This window comes from Zalophus californianus, chromosome 8, assembly GCF_009762305.2.
Source record: "Zalophus californianus isolate mZalCal1 chromosome 8, mZalCal1.pri.v2, whole genome shotgun sequence".
In the NCBI taxonomy this organism is placed as follows: Eukaryota; Metazoa; Chordata; class Mammalia; order Carnivora; family Otariidae; genus Zalophus; species Zalophus californianus.
The window spans coordinates 81,568,818-81,582,482 of record NC_045602.1 but is presented as its reverse complement, the minus strand read 5'-3'; the positions used below and the strand labels follow the sequence as shown (position 1 = coordinate 81,582,482).

Below are 13,665 nucleotides of genomic sequence, written 5' to 3'. Positions count from 1 at the left end.
GTAGGAGGGTGTGAACAGGCAGGAAAGCCCTCCACCTACAGGGGCCTATATCTCCCAGTGGACCACCATCTCATGGCACCAAGGCCCTATGCCAAGACTGCAAGCCCAGGTGATTAATGACTGCTTCCGCTGTGTTCCAGGCCCAAATACACCTTCTGCACCTATTGGGTCGGACTTTACAGAGGTCCAAAATAATTCTTCAAGAACATTCTGCTTGGAGGCCTGAACAACAGTCAAAGTATGCTGGCTAGGCTTATGGGCAGACGTCACGTAACTTGTTACATCACCCTTGCTTCCACTGCATCAACAAGAACAACCTCATGCCAAACCAACTTGAGGCCTGGTTAGTCTCAAGAATGCCTTTCTCACTTGTCATCCTCAGCAACCACTCCCAGGGCAGACCTCACCATCCACTGGGCAGGACACAGTCAGCAGCTCACATTCCCATGCTCCTTCCATCTCATAGACCCACTTCTGAACTCTCTCAAAACATTTCCCCCCTCTCAAAACATTTCTTTGGTGGGGAGCCTGGGTAGCTCAGTTGGTTAAGTGACTGCCTTCAGCTCAGGTCATGATCCTGGAGTCCCGGGATCGAGTCCCACATCGGGCTTCCTGCTCAGCGGGGAGTCTGCTTCTCCCTCTGACCCTCCCCCCTCTCATGCTCTCTCTCTCTCATTATCTCTCTCAAATAAATAAATACAATCTTAAAAAAAAAGTTTCTTTGGAAAGTGCCCCTCTACAGAGTGAGTTACTGGATTATTGAGGCTGCTTATTCATTCAAGCATTCAGGTTTCTGCTCTTTGCTAGGCTGTGAGAGGCTCTGTCATGCAGGAATAAGATAGAGTCCTTGTCCTTAGAAAGCTCACAATCCTAATATAGAAGACAAACTCATAACCCCTAATAAAAAATTTAATTGCCCAAGTGTCCAGCTCTCTCATCACTGAGTCAGCTGTAGCTAGCTCAGCGTCAGAGCCCATTCATCACCACTGGAACAGTGTGAATGGATCCACCTTGGAAGGGGAAACGCAATCATGCCCAAATGAGCATTTGTTTATTTATGATGCGAATTTCTAGAAGTCTTACATTATTCCCTATTTGGGAAACCCGATTATAATTGGACAATTGCTTACCAAGTAGAATGGGAATTACTAGTAAGAGTCAGATGGGCGAAGGCATCAGATTCCAATAATGTGGTGCCACCTTCTTTAGAGTAGGGACAAACAAAAAGCATTGAGTCCTTGACTATGAAAACTTCTCTGGAAAGAGCTTGGAGAGGGGCAATCCCTGGGCCTCCCCTTCTATGTTTCCATCATTGACCAGTCCCTTCTGATCAACTCATTCTTTCTCTCAAGATGTACAAATATTTAATCATATGAAAACCCAGCCTTGATAGCTGAAGAGCCATTCTGTCCCTTTATGGTAACTAAAGCTGCTTCTACTGTGATCCACCACAGCATCATTTTAGAGTTTAAATTCTCAGAAGGTCTTGATTTTTATTTAAAAATTTGTGGGCGACGTCTCATTAAGATTTAAAGTTAAAATATTAATACCAATAGCAGCCAACACTTTAATATATTTTGTCTTTCAAGCACCAAGAAGAACACTTTTGACTCAGCATGGACATTGGCTGGAGACATAAAATAGCCCAGGGCATTCTGGTTAAGGTGCAGGGCTTACAGGAGATGATGGAGATAGAACAGGTCAGGCAGCCAGGGGCCCAATCCCAGAAGACGATGAAAAGGGGATGAACATTGAAGCTTTTCCAGCAAGGGAATAACATGATTCCATTTGCCTTTGAGAATGATCTCAGCAAATATAGATTTAGCAGTGGCAAAGCAGAAATCAATATATTGGGAAGTAATTTGGAATTGGAAAAAAAAAAAAAAACCTGGGGACATCACTGCATTTCCAAATGTGAATACTTCACTATCTATGAGAATGGATATTTTAATACCTGAACCTTGTCCTCCATAACACCTCAATTTCAAGGACCACCTCTATACTCCTCTCCATCTCCAGTTCTCCCACCTACAAGCTGGACTTTGTCACGATCCAGAACTGCTATGTCTCTAAATTCCCAAAAACATCTATACCATTCTGATCGTCATTTCTTATGATTCCTTCTCTTCCATTCCTTTATTTTCACCAAATAATAATACCTGATATTTATTTATCAAGTAATTACTATGCATCCACGCTGAACTAAGGGCTAATGGATGGATTATTTCATTTACTCTTCAAAACAAATCTAGGGGGCTATGTCCCTCCGACTGGATTTAGTTGCAGAAAACACAAAGCATTCTGGCTGTTCCAGGTGGAAAAGGATTTAACACAAGGTATTAGGTGCTCACAAAATTTTAAGAAGTACGCAGGGAGTGAGATCTAAGCCAGAACCGAACTGCGGACTTAGCTCGCAGGATACCTGCTACCCTCCACCACAGTGGTGAGGTGGGACTCAAGACCTTGAACCACAACACCTGCTAGTCAGAGACCAGGGGTTGCCACGGTGCAGCCAGTGTGTGTGAGGCCATGTCACCTCTAATGAAAGCCACACCAACAACAACATCAGAAGGCAGATGCACGGCCTCTCAGCTCCCACAGAGCTAGGGCCTGGGCCCGGAAACACTGCTGCAGAAAATCCCCATGGCCATGCTGCCTAGCAGAAAAAGCAGGAAGAGCTACTGTTCTCACTTAAGCCTTTTGGGGAAGCCAGCTGAAGAAAGTGAATCACATCCAGAACCTCAGCTGCAGGCAACTCGGGGAAAGCACAGGGTGTGTTTGGGGTTGCTTGGTTCTAACTTTGTAGCTTTATAGCCGCTCTAGTTTAAAGAGGCTCACCATGGATAGTGAGCGTCTATCCACCATATTCATTATAGTTTTCCACCCGAACTTTCTCTCAAACTCATTTTTCTATGTTATCTTGAACATAGAGTCCCCTTGGCCCCTCTGTTTTGTTTTAATGACCACTTTCCTTCAGGCATCACTTCCTTTCCCAACCTGTGGCCATTACTTTACTCACACCCTTTCAGTTCCTCAATACTGTCGCCCTTGATCCTTCCAGCACGTTCAGCCTGCAAAATCCAATCCATGTCAGTGCCATCATCCTTCTCCTACAAGCCTGCAGCCCGATGAGCACTACAGGAGAAAATCACATCGACACTCCTCTTGGCACCACCACCAATTCACGGTCCTCACCTTAGATATTCTTCGCCTTCGACTCTCTCATTCACCTATTCACCTCCGCCGCTCTTTCTAAACCTCCGCCGCTCTTTCTAAACGTCCGCCTAACATCCCAGAGAAGGGCGGGGCCACCAGGAACGAGTTCCCTCCACTGACTCTCCTCTCCTTCCCCCTCATTCGACCAGTTCCACTTCATATGCTGTCCTACCCGGTCCCCACTCATTCACTAAATTTCTGAAATAGCCTCAATGATCCACATGCCACCACTCTCACGCCCTTCCAATGTACTCACTGCAGTGCCGAGAGGACTTGACTAACACATAAAGAAGCTGAGCATGTCATTATGCTAATGGTGTAACTGACACGCTTTTTAAGTGGAGAAAAGGCTACGTGTAGGTGAGCATACACGATCTACTTCCTAGCATCACCTTACTCCACTCTAACATGGACCCCAAACTCTAACCAATTGCCCCCAAACACCATTCTCTTTCTCACCTGATACCTTTGAAACTGCTGGGTTTTTGTTTTGTTTTTTTTCTAATTACCATCCTCCCTTCTGCCTGCCACGGCTTCATTGCGATTCATTCTTGAAGCAGTGCAACAGTCACCTCTTCCAGGAAGCATTTCCTAGCACAGCTGCAGGCAGATAAACACGAAGCTCTACATCCTGGAAGAATCTCTCATTTGACAGAAGAAAACACTGAAGCCCAAATAGTAACTCAAGGTCTGAGAACCAGATAGTAGCAAAAATAGAGCCATAACTGAGGTCACTGAATCTGAGCAGGTGGGACAGTTTCAGAAGGATCTCTCCTCCTTATATGGCTTGGCTCCTAGCCTCCTGTCTTCTCAAGCTGAGCAGTTAATTTATTTTTTTAAAAGAATTATTTATTGGGACGCCTGGGTGGCTCAGTCGGCTAAGCGTCTGCCTTCAGCTCAAGTCATGATCCCAGGGTCCTGGGATCAAACTCCATGTCGGGCTCCCTGCTCAGCAAAGAGCCTGCTTCTCCTTCTGCCTGCCGCTCCCCCTGCTTGTGCTCTTTCTCTCTCTCTCTCTCTCTGATAAATAAATAGATAAAATATTTTTTTAAAAAAAGAATTATTTATTTATTTGAGGGGGGAGGGACAGAGGAAGAGGAAGAGAGAGAATCTCAAACAGACTCCCGGCTGAATGCAGACCCCCGACATGGGGCTCGATCCCATGACCCTGAGCTCATGACCTGAGCTGAAATCAAGAGTCGGACATTCAATCGACTGAGCCACCCAGGCGTCCCTGAGCATTATTTTAAAAATAAAAATGCCTGAACCCCACCCATGGATAATCTGATTCAGTGAGTAGAGGCAGAGCCCAAGCAAGTGCTTTAAAAAAAAAAAAAAATCCATCGCTCTTAACACTGAGGTAGTAACAAAGTTGATTCTAAACAGCTACCTTTCTACAGATGTCAAGTACTTTTAAATCTATGACCACAACAAGTCCGGGCCAAGTGGAAAAGATTTCCGGAAGAGTCCTATGGTCAAGAGGGTCCTAACACTGGTTCCATGAGATAATGGTTGCAAGGCCACAAGGTGGGAGACAGGATGCTTGAGGAAGAGTCTACAGAAGCCACGGAGAGGAACTGAGACTCACCACATCCTGAGAAGGCCAAAGCAGGACTTGAAAAATGGGTAATGCCACAGTCAGAGCCAACTGAGGCTGAGGGGACTGTGGCCTGGCAACCAATACCCTCTGAACGGAACAGGAATACTGTAAGGGGATTTTTTTTTTTCAAGTAGGCTCCACGCCCAATGTGGGGCTTGAACTCACAACCCTGAGATCAAGAGTCACATGCTCCACCGACTGAGCCTGCCAGGCGCCCCCTGGAACAGGATTATTGTAAATAATTAAATTGTAGCCAGAGCCAATGTTAATAAGAGGATAATGAGAGAGAGTATGCAGAGCATTTATTATACATCCTGACACACATTAAATGAATACCTGTGTAATTTTTCCATTAGCCCAATAGTTGATACAAAAAAGGGAAAATACTGGAGGTAGGAAGAACTTGGAAGCCATCCACCTATTCAGTAGAAACTTCCTGAACTAAGGCTAATACCTAAGGGCCAGGTATTAGCGTTGCAAGTGGAGACAGCACAGGTGGTAGCTTTAAATTCGATCAAGATGAACTTTTCATTAATGGAACAGTAGATGTTTAGAACTGACTATCGCCAATTATTCTGAAGGTGATGGCTGACAAACTGATAAGACAGTGCTTCTGACAGATCTATGCATGTAGGGGACAAAAGCTAGAGTCAAGACTTGACAATGAGGAACATCCCCACCAAATTCTCTAGTTGTCATCTGGGATGTGACCAAGCCATGTGGTTTGGTTGAACCACTAAAAGCAGGGCCCTAAAGAATGACTGAACCAATCCTCTCTTCAGAGGATGATTCTCACAAGTTTACAACTGAGCCAAGCAGGCCAGACACAAAATGCTACATACAATAGGACTCAATTTCAATAAAGTTCATAAGCTGGCAAATGAACTATTATATGCTTATATGCTATTATAAGTCAGGGGATTCGGGAGGTATAGTTTTTGGAAGACGGCAGAAGTGAACCTTCTGAGGTGCTAGTAGTATTTTTGTTCTTGACCTTGATAGATGGAAGGGGTAGCCAAAAGGTGTATTCACTTTCTGATAATCCATCAAGCTTGTCCAATTATGCTTCCTGCATTTTCTATACATATACTATTCTTCAATGAAAACTGTTCCAAACATTGGTACCCAGGATATATAAATATATAAGATCTCCTGTAAGTCAGTAATGAAATGGTAAAAAAAATGAAAAAAAAAATATAGGGCAAAAGACATGAATCACAAGTTCAGAAGAGGATTCAAAAACAGTCAATAAACGTATGAAAAAGTTGGTCAACCTCACTAATAATTAAGGAAAAGCAAACTAAAACAAAAATAAGGTAGCAATTGTACCCATCAAACTAATTTTAAAAATGTAAGTCTTATAATACAAAGTCCCACTTAAGGTTTTAGGGACCCCGGAATATTGCACAGGAGAGTATAAACTAATTTAAAATTTTGTAGAGTAACTTGGCAGCATCAATAAAACTGAATACTTTATTCATATACATACTCCACAATCTTAACAGTTATAAGGCTAATCAGCATGTACCCCAAAAAAACTCACACACTGGCAAATGTGCGTTAAAAGACAGGGATAAGGGGCACGTGGGTGGCTCAGTCGGTTAAGTGGCCGACTCTTTTTCATCTTAGGTCATGATCTCAGGGTCCTGGGATCGAGCCCTTCTTGGGCTCTGTGCTCAGCATGGAGTCTGAGGATTCTTTCTCTCTCCCTCTGCCCCTCCTTCTATGCATGCGCAGGCACACACTCTCTCAAATAAATCTTAAAAAAAAAAAAAAAAAAGACATGGATAAGGATATTCATTGCCACGGTCCTTTTGAGACAGGAAAGTGGAAACAAAGTAAATGAACACGAGTCACATAATAGAAAGGATGAACAAGGCCAAAATTTGATTCTTTGAAAAAAAAAAAAATAGAACGGACAACTCTCTTATGAGACTAATCAAGTGAGGAGTGAGAGAGAAATACATTGTAACAGGGATTAAAAGAAGAACCTTACTTCAGAAACAGACATGAAAAGAGCAAAGATGACAAACAGTTGGGTGCCAGAGTATCTGGAATATTTAATGAAATGAGCGATTTCCTACAAAAAAAAGGAATCTTACCAAAACTCCTTCAGGAAGAAATAAGAAACTGGCATAAGGCTATCTCCATTAAAGAAACTGAATCGGCAGATAAAAAGCTTTCCCCAGAGAAAATTCACCACCCAGATGGTTGTATTGGCAAGTGCTGACAAGCAGAGAGTTACAGGAAAACTAATCCAATTTTAAATAAGAATCCTGTGCTCCCCTGTGCCTCGGATTATGTCTTAAACATTATCAACTGCCAGGACAGCCAAGAAAAGGGAGTGTTGGAGGGTGAAAACACAAGCTGCAGAAAGGTGAGTTTAGGATTCTCCGTTTGCATAAAAATGGAAGGACAGGCCGCCTGGGTGGCTCAGTCGGTCAAGCGACTGCCTTCGGCTCAGGTCATGATCATGGAGTCCCGGGATCGAGTCCCACATCGGGCTCCCTGCTTGGCGGGGAGTCTGCTTCTCCCTCTGACCCTCCCCCCTCTCATGTGCTCTCTCTCTCTCTCTCTCATTCTCAGTCTCTCAAAATAAATAAATAAATCTTAAAAAAAAAACCCGTGAAAATCCTTAAAAAAAAAAAGGAAGGACAAGGGTATAGTTTCATTTGCTTGTATAGCATTATACAAAAATAATGCGGAGAAAGCAAGCACCTAATCATAGCAGCCACCGGTTAGGAAAGGTGTGATGGGCCCAGGGCAAACAGAGCTCAGGAGTGGGGAGGGCACTTGCCAGGGATGACTTTTTATACTTTGGGATTATTGAATCATGGGCATAAGTAGTACTCATTCAAACAAATTAATTAATCTCTTCAGAAAAAAAAAAAGAATAACCAAGGAGAGTCTGAAAACTGTAACTGTGGGGAGATGGTGAATACAAGTAACAAAATATTACAAAGCTGTAATAACCATTAATTTTTAAAAACAATAATTAGCAGGGTAAAATTATCAGTAGCAATAGGCTAACAAATCTGTCTCAGGTACACAAATCTCTTTACCAATTCTGCCTTAAAAGATCCAACTTGAACCAAAAAGCAAGTAAGTTTTAAAGAAGAAGAAAAATAGCAATAGGAAAATCATTTTGTGTTTTACCTTATACCACTTTAGTGAATCCAAAACACAACTCTGTGGGAAGTTCAGATGACAGGTAAGGCTGTCATCCCTTCCAGCACGTAATATTTGTCTGTATTCATCTGATAAAATCAGCTGGCCATTTCCAGAAACACCACACCAGTATTTTCTTAACACAGTGAGGTTTACGTGGATTCTGTGACAGGTGTTTGTGCTGCTGTAAGAAAATGACAAATTGAAACCTCAAAAACTCAAACAACCACAAATCAAATGAAGCCGTTCATCTTCCAATCTTGCCAAATCATCATTAAGATACCATGCAAACGCCCTACCTCAGCCAAGGCAGGATGTGTCTCAGAAATCATTAATTACAAAAGAAAAGAAAAGATTTCTATTGTGGAAACACGGGACCACACCATGGCCAAGGGATCAGGCTGAACAGCACCAGTGAGGGGCAAATGGACACTGTGAGCCTCAGAGTGTGTTGTCTGAAGAGGACACAAATGACTTAACATGGTACTCCAGCCGAGACGGTTCAACCTCAACCTACGCATGAAGAAATATCTGGCAAACCCAAATTAAGGGCTAGTATATAAAATAATGGCCTGTACTCCTTAAAAATGTCAATGTCGTGAAGAACAGACCAAGGAACTATTCCAGATGAAAAGAGACTGAAAAGACATGACAGCCAAGTGCGATTTATGAGGCCGGACTGGACCCTCTCCCAGAAAGGAAAGTAAAAAATTATAAAGAAAAATCGAGACAATTGACAAAATTAGCGTATGAATGGGGAATTAGATAAAAATATTGCATGATGGGTAGGATAACTATACTGTGATTATGTACGAGAACACTCTCGTTGATAGCAAATAGCACACTGATTTACTCCAGGCTAAGGATGCATACAACTCAAAATTTAGAGAAATCTCCAAAAACTATTTTGGAAAAAATGGTTTAGAAAAAAATATTGCATGTAAATATACATATAGAGTTGACCCTTGACCAACTCAGGCGTTAGGGGCATCACCGGATCCCTTGCGCTGTTGAAGATCCGCATAGAACTTTTGACTCCCCTGTAACTGAACTCCTAATAGCCCACCATTGACCAGAAGCCTTACCGATTACATAAACAGTGGATTAAAACATATTCTGTATGTTATGTGTATTATATACTGTATTCTTAAATAAAGTAAGCTAGAGGAAGAAAATGTTAAGAAAACCATAAGGAAGAGAAAATACATTTATAGTAATGTACCGTATTTATCAAAAAATATCTGTATAAATGGCCCTGTGAACCTCAAACCCATGTTGTTCAAGGGTCAGTTGCATATGGAGAGAGAGAGAGAGAGAGAGAATTATAAGGTAAATGTGGCAAAACGTTAAATAAGAGGAATCTAGATAAAGGGTAGATGGGATTTTTTTATACTATTCTTGCAAATTTTGTGTAAATTTGAAATTACTTCGAAGTAAAAATACACAATTTACTAAGTATGTATCATCTCTGTATGTTAAAGATTTGTGAGAATTCACATTTATTTCATGACAGATAGCATCTATGTCTACCTTCTATGAAAGGTTACCTTTCCCCGTTTACAGCTCCCAGATTTAAGTATTTCAAATCCAGCCTAGACATCCTCACGGAATTTGTGTGCCGTACAATCTCCCCCTCTCTTACTTCATAACCTAGAGTCACACAAGACAGCAGACCACCACAAGACGTCAGCACCTGGGAAGGAGCCAGGAAATAGGGGCTCATGACCTCTCCCATTCCTGTAACACTGACAGGCAGAGGCAAAGACCACAGAGACAAAGCAGCAGAGGGAGAACACAATCACCCTTCTGGAGTACTGACCTCACACATCATCTCAACTAATTGTCCCTTCAACTCTATCAGGCTGACATTTTACAGATAGGAATATCAAGGTTCTGATTTATTGAATAATTTGTTATTCAAATATTGACGAGCACATCAGTAAGGGAGGGTAACAAAATTGAGGGCCTTAGGCAAAATTTATCCATGAATGTGTTTTATTTAAGCCACACACACAAAGCTTACTGAAAAGTTACACACACACACACACACACACACACACACAATTTCCAGGTTCCCTTGAAAAATTGGAAAATGGACTTGAGCTGAATAGACCACTGCCTTTCGTGGGACAAATGCTTTCTGGCTCACCACAGCCCCCACCAGGCTCAACTGTCTCCCACCAGATCTGTGCCACTCAGCTACACTACTTCCTAGCACAGGGCTCATCATGGGGCCTGCAACATAGCTGATGCTGAGTCACTGTGAAGTTCCTATCACAGAGCCCTTACAAAAAGGTGCTCAAAGGAGGTTTATTCCTATCTGGTTGTGCCGCCTGTCACACACACTTCCCAAATTCCAAGAAAGAAGGTAGCAATAATATTGCGAGAAACAAGTTTTTAAGCTGGTCTGGCTTGTGGCCTCATTTCAATGGGAAAAGATGCATCTCATGTTCCAACAACTGCTTTATAAATCTGTTCTGTTTTAAAATATGTTCACTGGAAACCATCTGGTAACAATTATAAAACTTTTATTCTTCTCACTGAATTTTCTATGTTTATTAAGAATTTTCCTAAAAGAATTGTGTATGTATATAACTGTAACATTATATATTTTTACATACACACACACACACACACACACACACACACATATGACAGACAGAGAGAGGGGGGGTCTATTTGAAATGAGAAACTTACTTTATAACACATTGGTAGATCCCAGAGTCCTCCTGTGTCAGGGGCAGAAACAAAATCCAGTTTTGCTCCTGGTGAATTCTAGACTGTGTGTTTTTGGATACTGGGATTTTGTTAGGATATTTATACCATGTTACACGTACTTTCCCAGATGTTAGTGGTGGGTGCGTACAGTTAAAAGCAAAAGGCTGGCCTGCTGAAGGTGCCTCGTTTTGCATACTAACATCCTTGCATGCATCTAGGGAAAGAAAGGGAGAAAATCATGAAAGAGAACTCTAGCGTTATTGGTTATTAGTTTTAACAAATGCCTCTTTAATCTTCTAGCCAACTTAAAATTTTACTGGAGAGTTTTCTCACTGTGAGAGTTCCCTAAAATAGTCTGCTGATTTGAAAGCATAATTGGAAGTCCTTCAAATGTGTTCATAAAACACACTGACTCATCCTCCCCATTTGGAATGGTTTCTCTCTGTCCATTCTTTTGTAAGACCCTGAATCCCTTCATCCTCCTTCTTCAGAGTAAACGTTCCTATTCTGAGGCCCCCTTGTCCCATTTCTTTCTGCTCTGCCACCCAACTATTTCACTCGGTCTTCACTAAAAGGTGTAAGTATACCATCCCCAAAAGAACAGTTGAAAAAAATCTGCTCATTTTAAAGTTCGTTTCTACTGAATTGCTTTGAAGAAACTGTGTTTCTTCTTGGAAGAAATCTGCTGTGTTGATGGTTTCCGTGTTTTTACCCTGGGTCATAAAATGACCCTCTGTCATGTAAAATAGTATTATATCCATTTGAGCATTTTGACCCAAGACTTCCAAATTTGCCTATTCCCCCACCCCCATCCCCATCAAAGTCATCTCAAAACTCAAACGTGACACTGGGGCTGAGCATCAGATGCTGGGAACTGAAACTTGCTGTTTCCGCATTCAGCCGGAATTCTGCCTGGTCCCCTAGGGTAAGTGTAACCACAAGGTTCGGGTGTCATGCGATCCCCCAGGGGTCTGCACAGGGGCTCTCGCAGAGCCGCAGGGAGGCAGGTAGGTGAGGGTGGTCTCTGAGGCCCAAGGACGGCCGAACGTACCTGCTCGGACAAAGGGTGGAAGCGCGAGGGACACTCCGCAGAGCACCAAGGCCAGCATCCCCCTGCTGGGCTACCAGAAGAGAGAAGGTGGGAGGGGAGGGGATGGGGCACGGCGGCGACAATGAATCTCAGAGATCCTAACCCAGGCCGCTGACCTTCCCTTTCTTCGTGGGGAGCCTTCCAACTCTGGTCCCACATTAGCCCGACGTGCCCCCAAAGACTCCCTCCTCCCCGCCCGAACCTCCTGAATCCCGGCTCGAAGACTGATCAGCGGGAGGGGTTGGGAGGCCCGGGGCCCCGGGACCAGAAAGTCATGGTAGGGTGGCCGCAGGAGGGAGGCCCCCAGCCTCCGGGGTGCGCCATCGCCTCTGTCTGGCAGCGAGGCAGGGTCTGCGTCCTGCGCCCGGTGGGAGACACGTCACCCACCCCGGATCCCCACCTGCGCGGCGTCGCGCGTAGCCTCCCTGCGCGTCCTTAGCCTCGGGCTCCCCCTGGGCCCGGCGGTCCAAACGGAGCCCCCACCCCCGGCTCACCTGGGAGAAGCCAGCTTGGCCAACCTGACAAAGGCCGGCAGGAAAAGAGAGGAACCCGGAGCGCCGCCGGACCGGCAGGTATAGACGGGAGCTGCACACCTTCGCCCAGAGACGGAACCCGCTCCCACAAGGTCGCCCAGCCGGTCCGGGGCGGCCCCGGCGTCCCGATCTCTGGCCTCCGGGTCGGTCGCGCACATGTTTGCCAGCCACCCCTTTCCCTCCACACCTTTCCGGCGGTCGGCGCCCCACCCGCTTCGCTCAGCCGCACACTGCCAACCGGTGCCTACCTGCCCGACGGGACTGGAACGCGCAGGATCTTGGAAAGTGGAGAATTCGGCGGACAGGCACCCAACCCAGGCGAGGCGTTTCCATACCACGCTACTTCCTTGCCACGGTGGGCAGGGCGGGCCTACCTTCCCCCAGGGGTTGCGTAGGAAGGAACCGGTGGCATCACACTAAGAAGTGGGTTTAAAGGCGTGTTACCTGATTCTCTGGCAGCCAACAAGTCTTTCATGGGCAGTCATGTCTGCTTAAATCTATTCCGAATTATCCCCGTAAACGAATTCTTTCCTTTCCAAACCTCATCTGAGCATTGATTACATGCCCTTATTGGCCTATATAGAATGCCCCCAGAGTGGAAGCTGTCCCACGTGGCTTCCAAGGAATAGCCTTTATCTGCCTGAGTCGTGCTGTCAACTTCTGTAGAGCAGACATCCCAGTGTGATCCTGAACTACCTGGAGCACGAAGTCTGGTCCTGTCTGAAATTTCCAAATAAGATGATATCAGCAGGGACTGTTGCTCTAGCCCTCAAGAAACACGCCCAGAGAGATCCCCCTGAGGGGCAATGGGGCTTAGAAAATACATATAAAATGTCATCTCCATTCAGCAGATTCCCGGCCAAGCTCTATCTGGTGGTCTTTGTGGTTTTAGACACAGTGAGGCAGGCGGCAACCAGAGGAACAGGCCAGGAATTCAGCACCTGCATTACCAGCAGCGCTTTCTGTGATGGGCCCGAGGCCAGTGGATTGTTTGCACATTTCTTCAGTCTTAAACATTATTGAGGATTCCAAAGTGCTTGTTTATGTGGGTTATATCTGTCAATAGTTACTATATTAGAAATTAAAATGGAGAGCATGTAAAACATTTACGTTCTTATTTATTTTAAATAACAACAATAAACTTAACATAAATGTTAGCATAAATAGCGTACATCTTATGAAAAATAACTAGACTTGCCAAAACAAACAAAATTATTGAGAAAAGTTATATTGTTCTACCTACTACCACATACCCCTACTTAGTGTTTGCAAACGTCTTTGGTGTGTGACCTAATAGAAGACAGCTGGATTCCCATACCTTCTTCTCTATCACATCTCTT

The 13,665-nt window shown here is 44.2% G+C and overlaps 1 protein-coding gene across 1 annotated transcript in view; it reads right to left on the bottom strand.

The window, feature by feature from the left end:
• Nucleotides 1-11,811, bottom strand: part of IL1RL2 (interleukin 1 receptor like 2) — a 38,696-nt gene extending 26,885 nt beyond the window's left edge. The window contains exons 1-3 of the mRNA XM_027623862.1: nt 11,754-11,811; nt 10,682-10,916; nt 7,973-8,168 (exon numbers count right to left, since the gene is read on the bottom strand). Coding sequence (XP_027479663.1) covers nt 7,973-8,168; nt 10,682-10,916; nt 11,754-11,811 — 489 coding nt within the window. The remainder of the gene's footprint in view (nt 1-7,972; nt 8,169-10,681; nt 10,917-11,753) is intronic.
• Nucleotides 11,812-13,665: the final 1,854 nt, after the last annotated feature.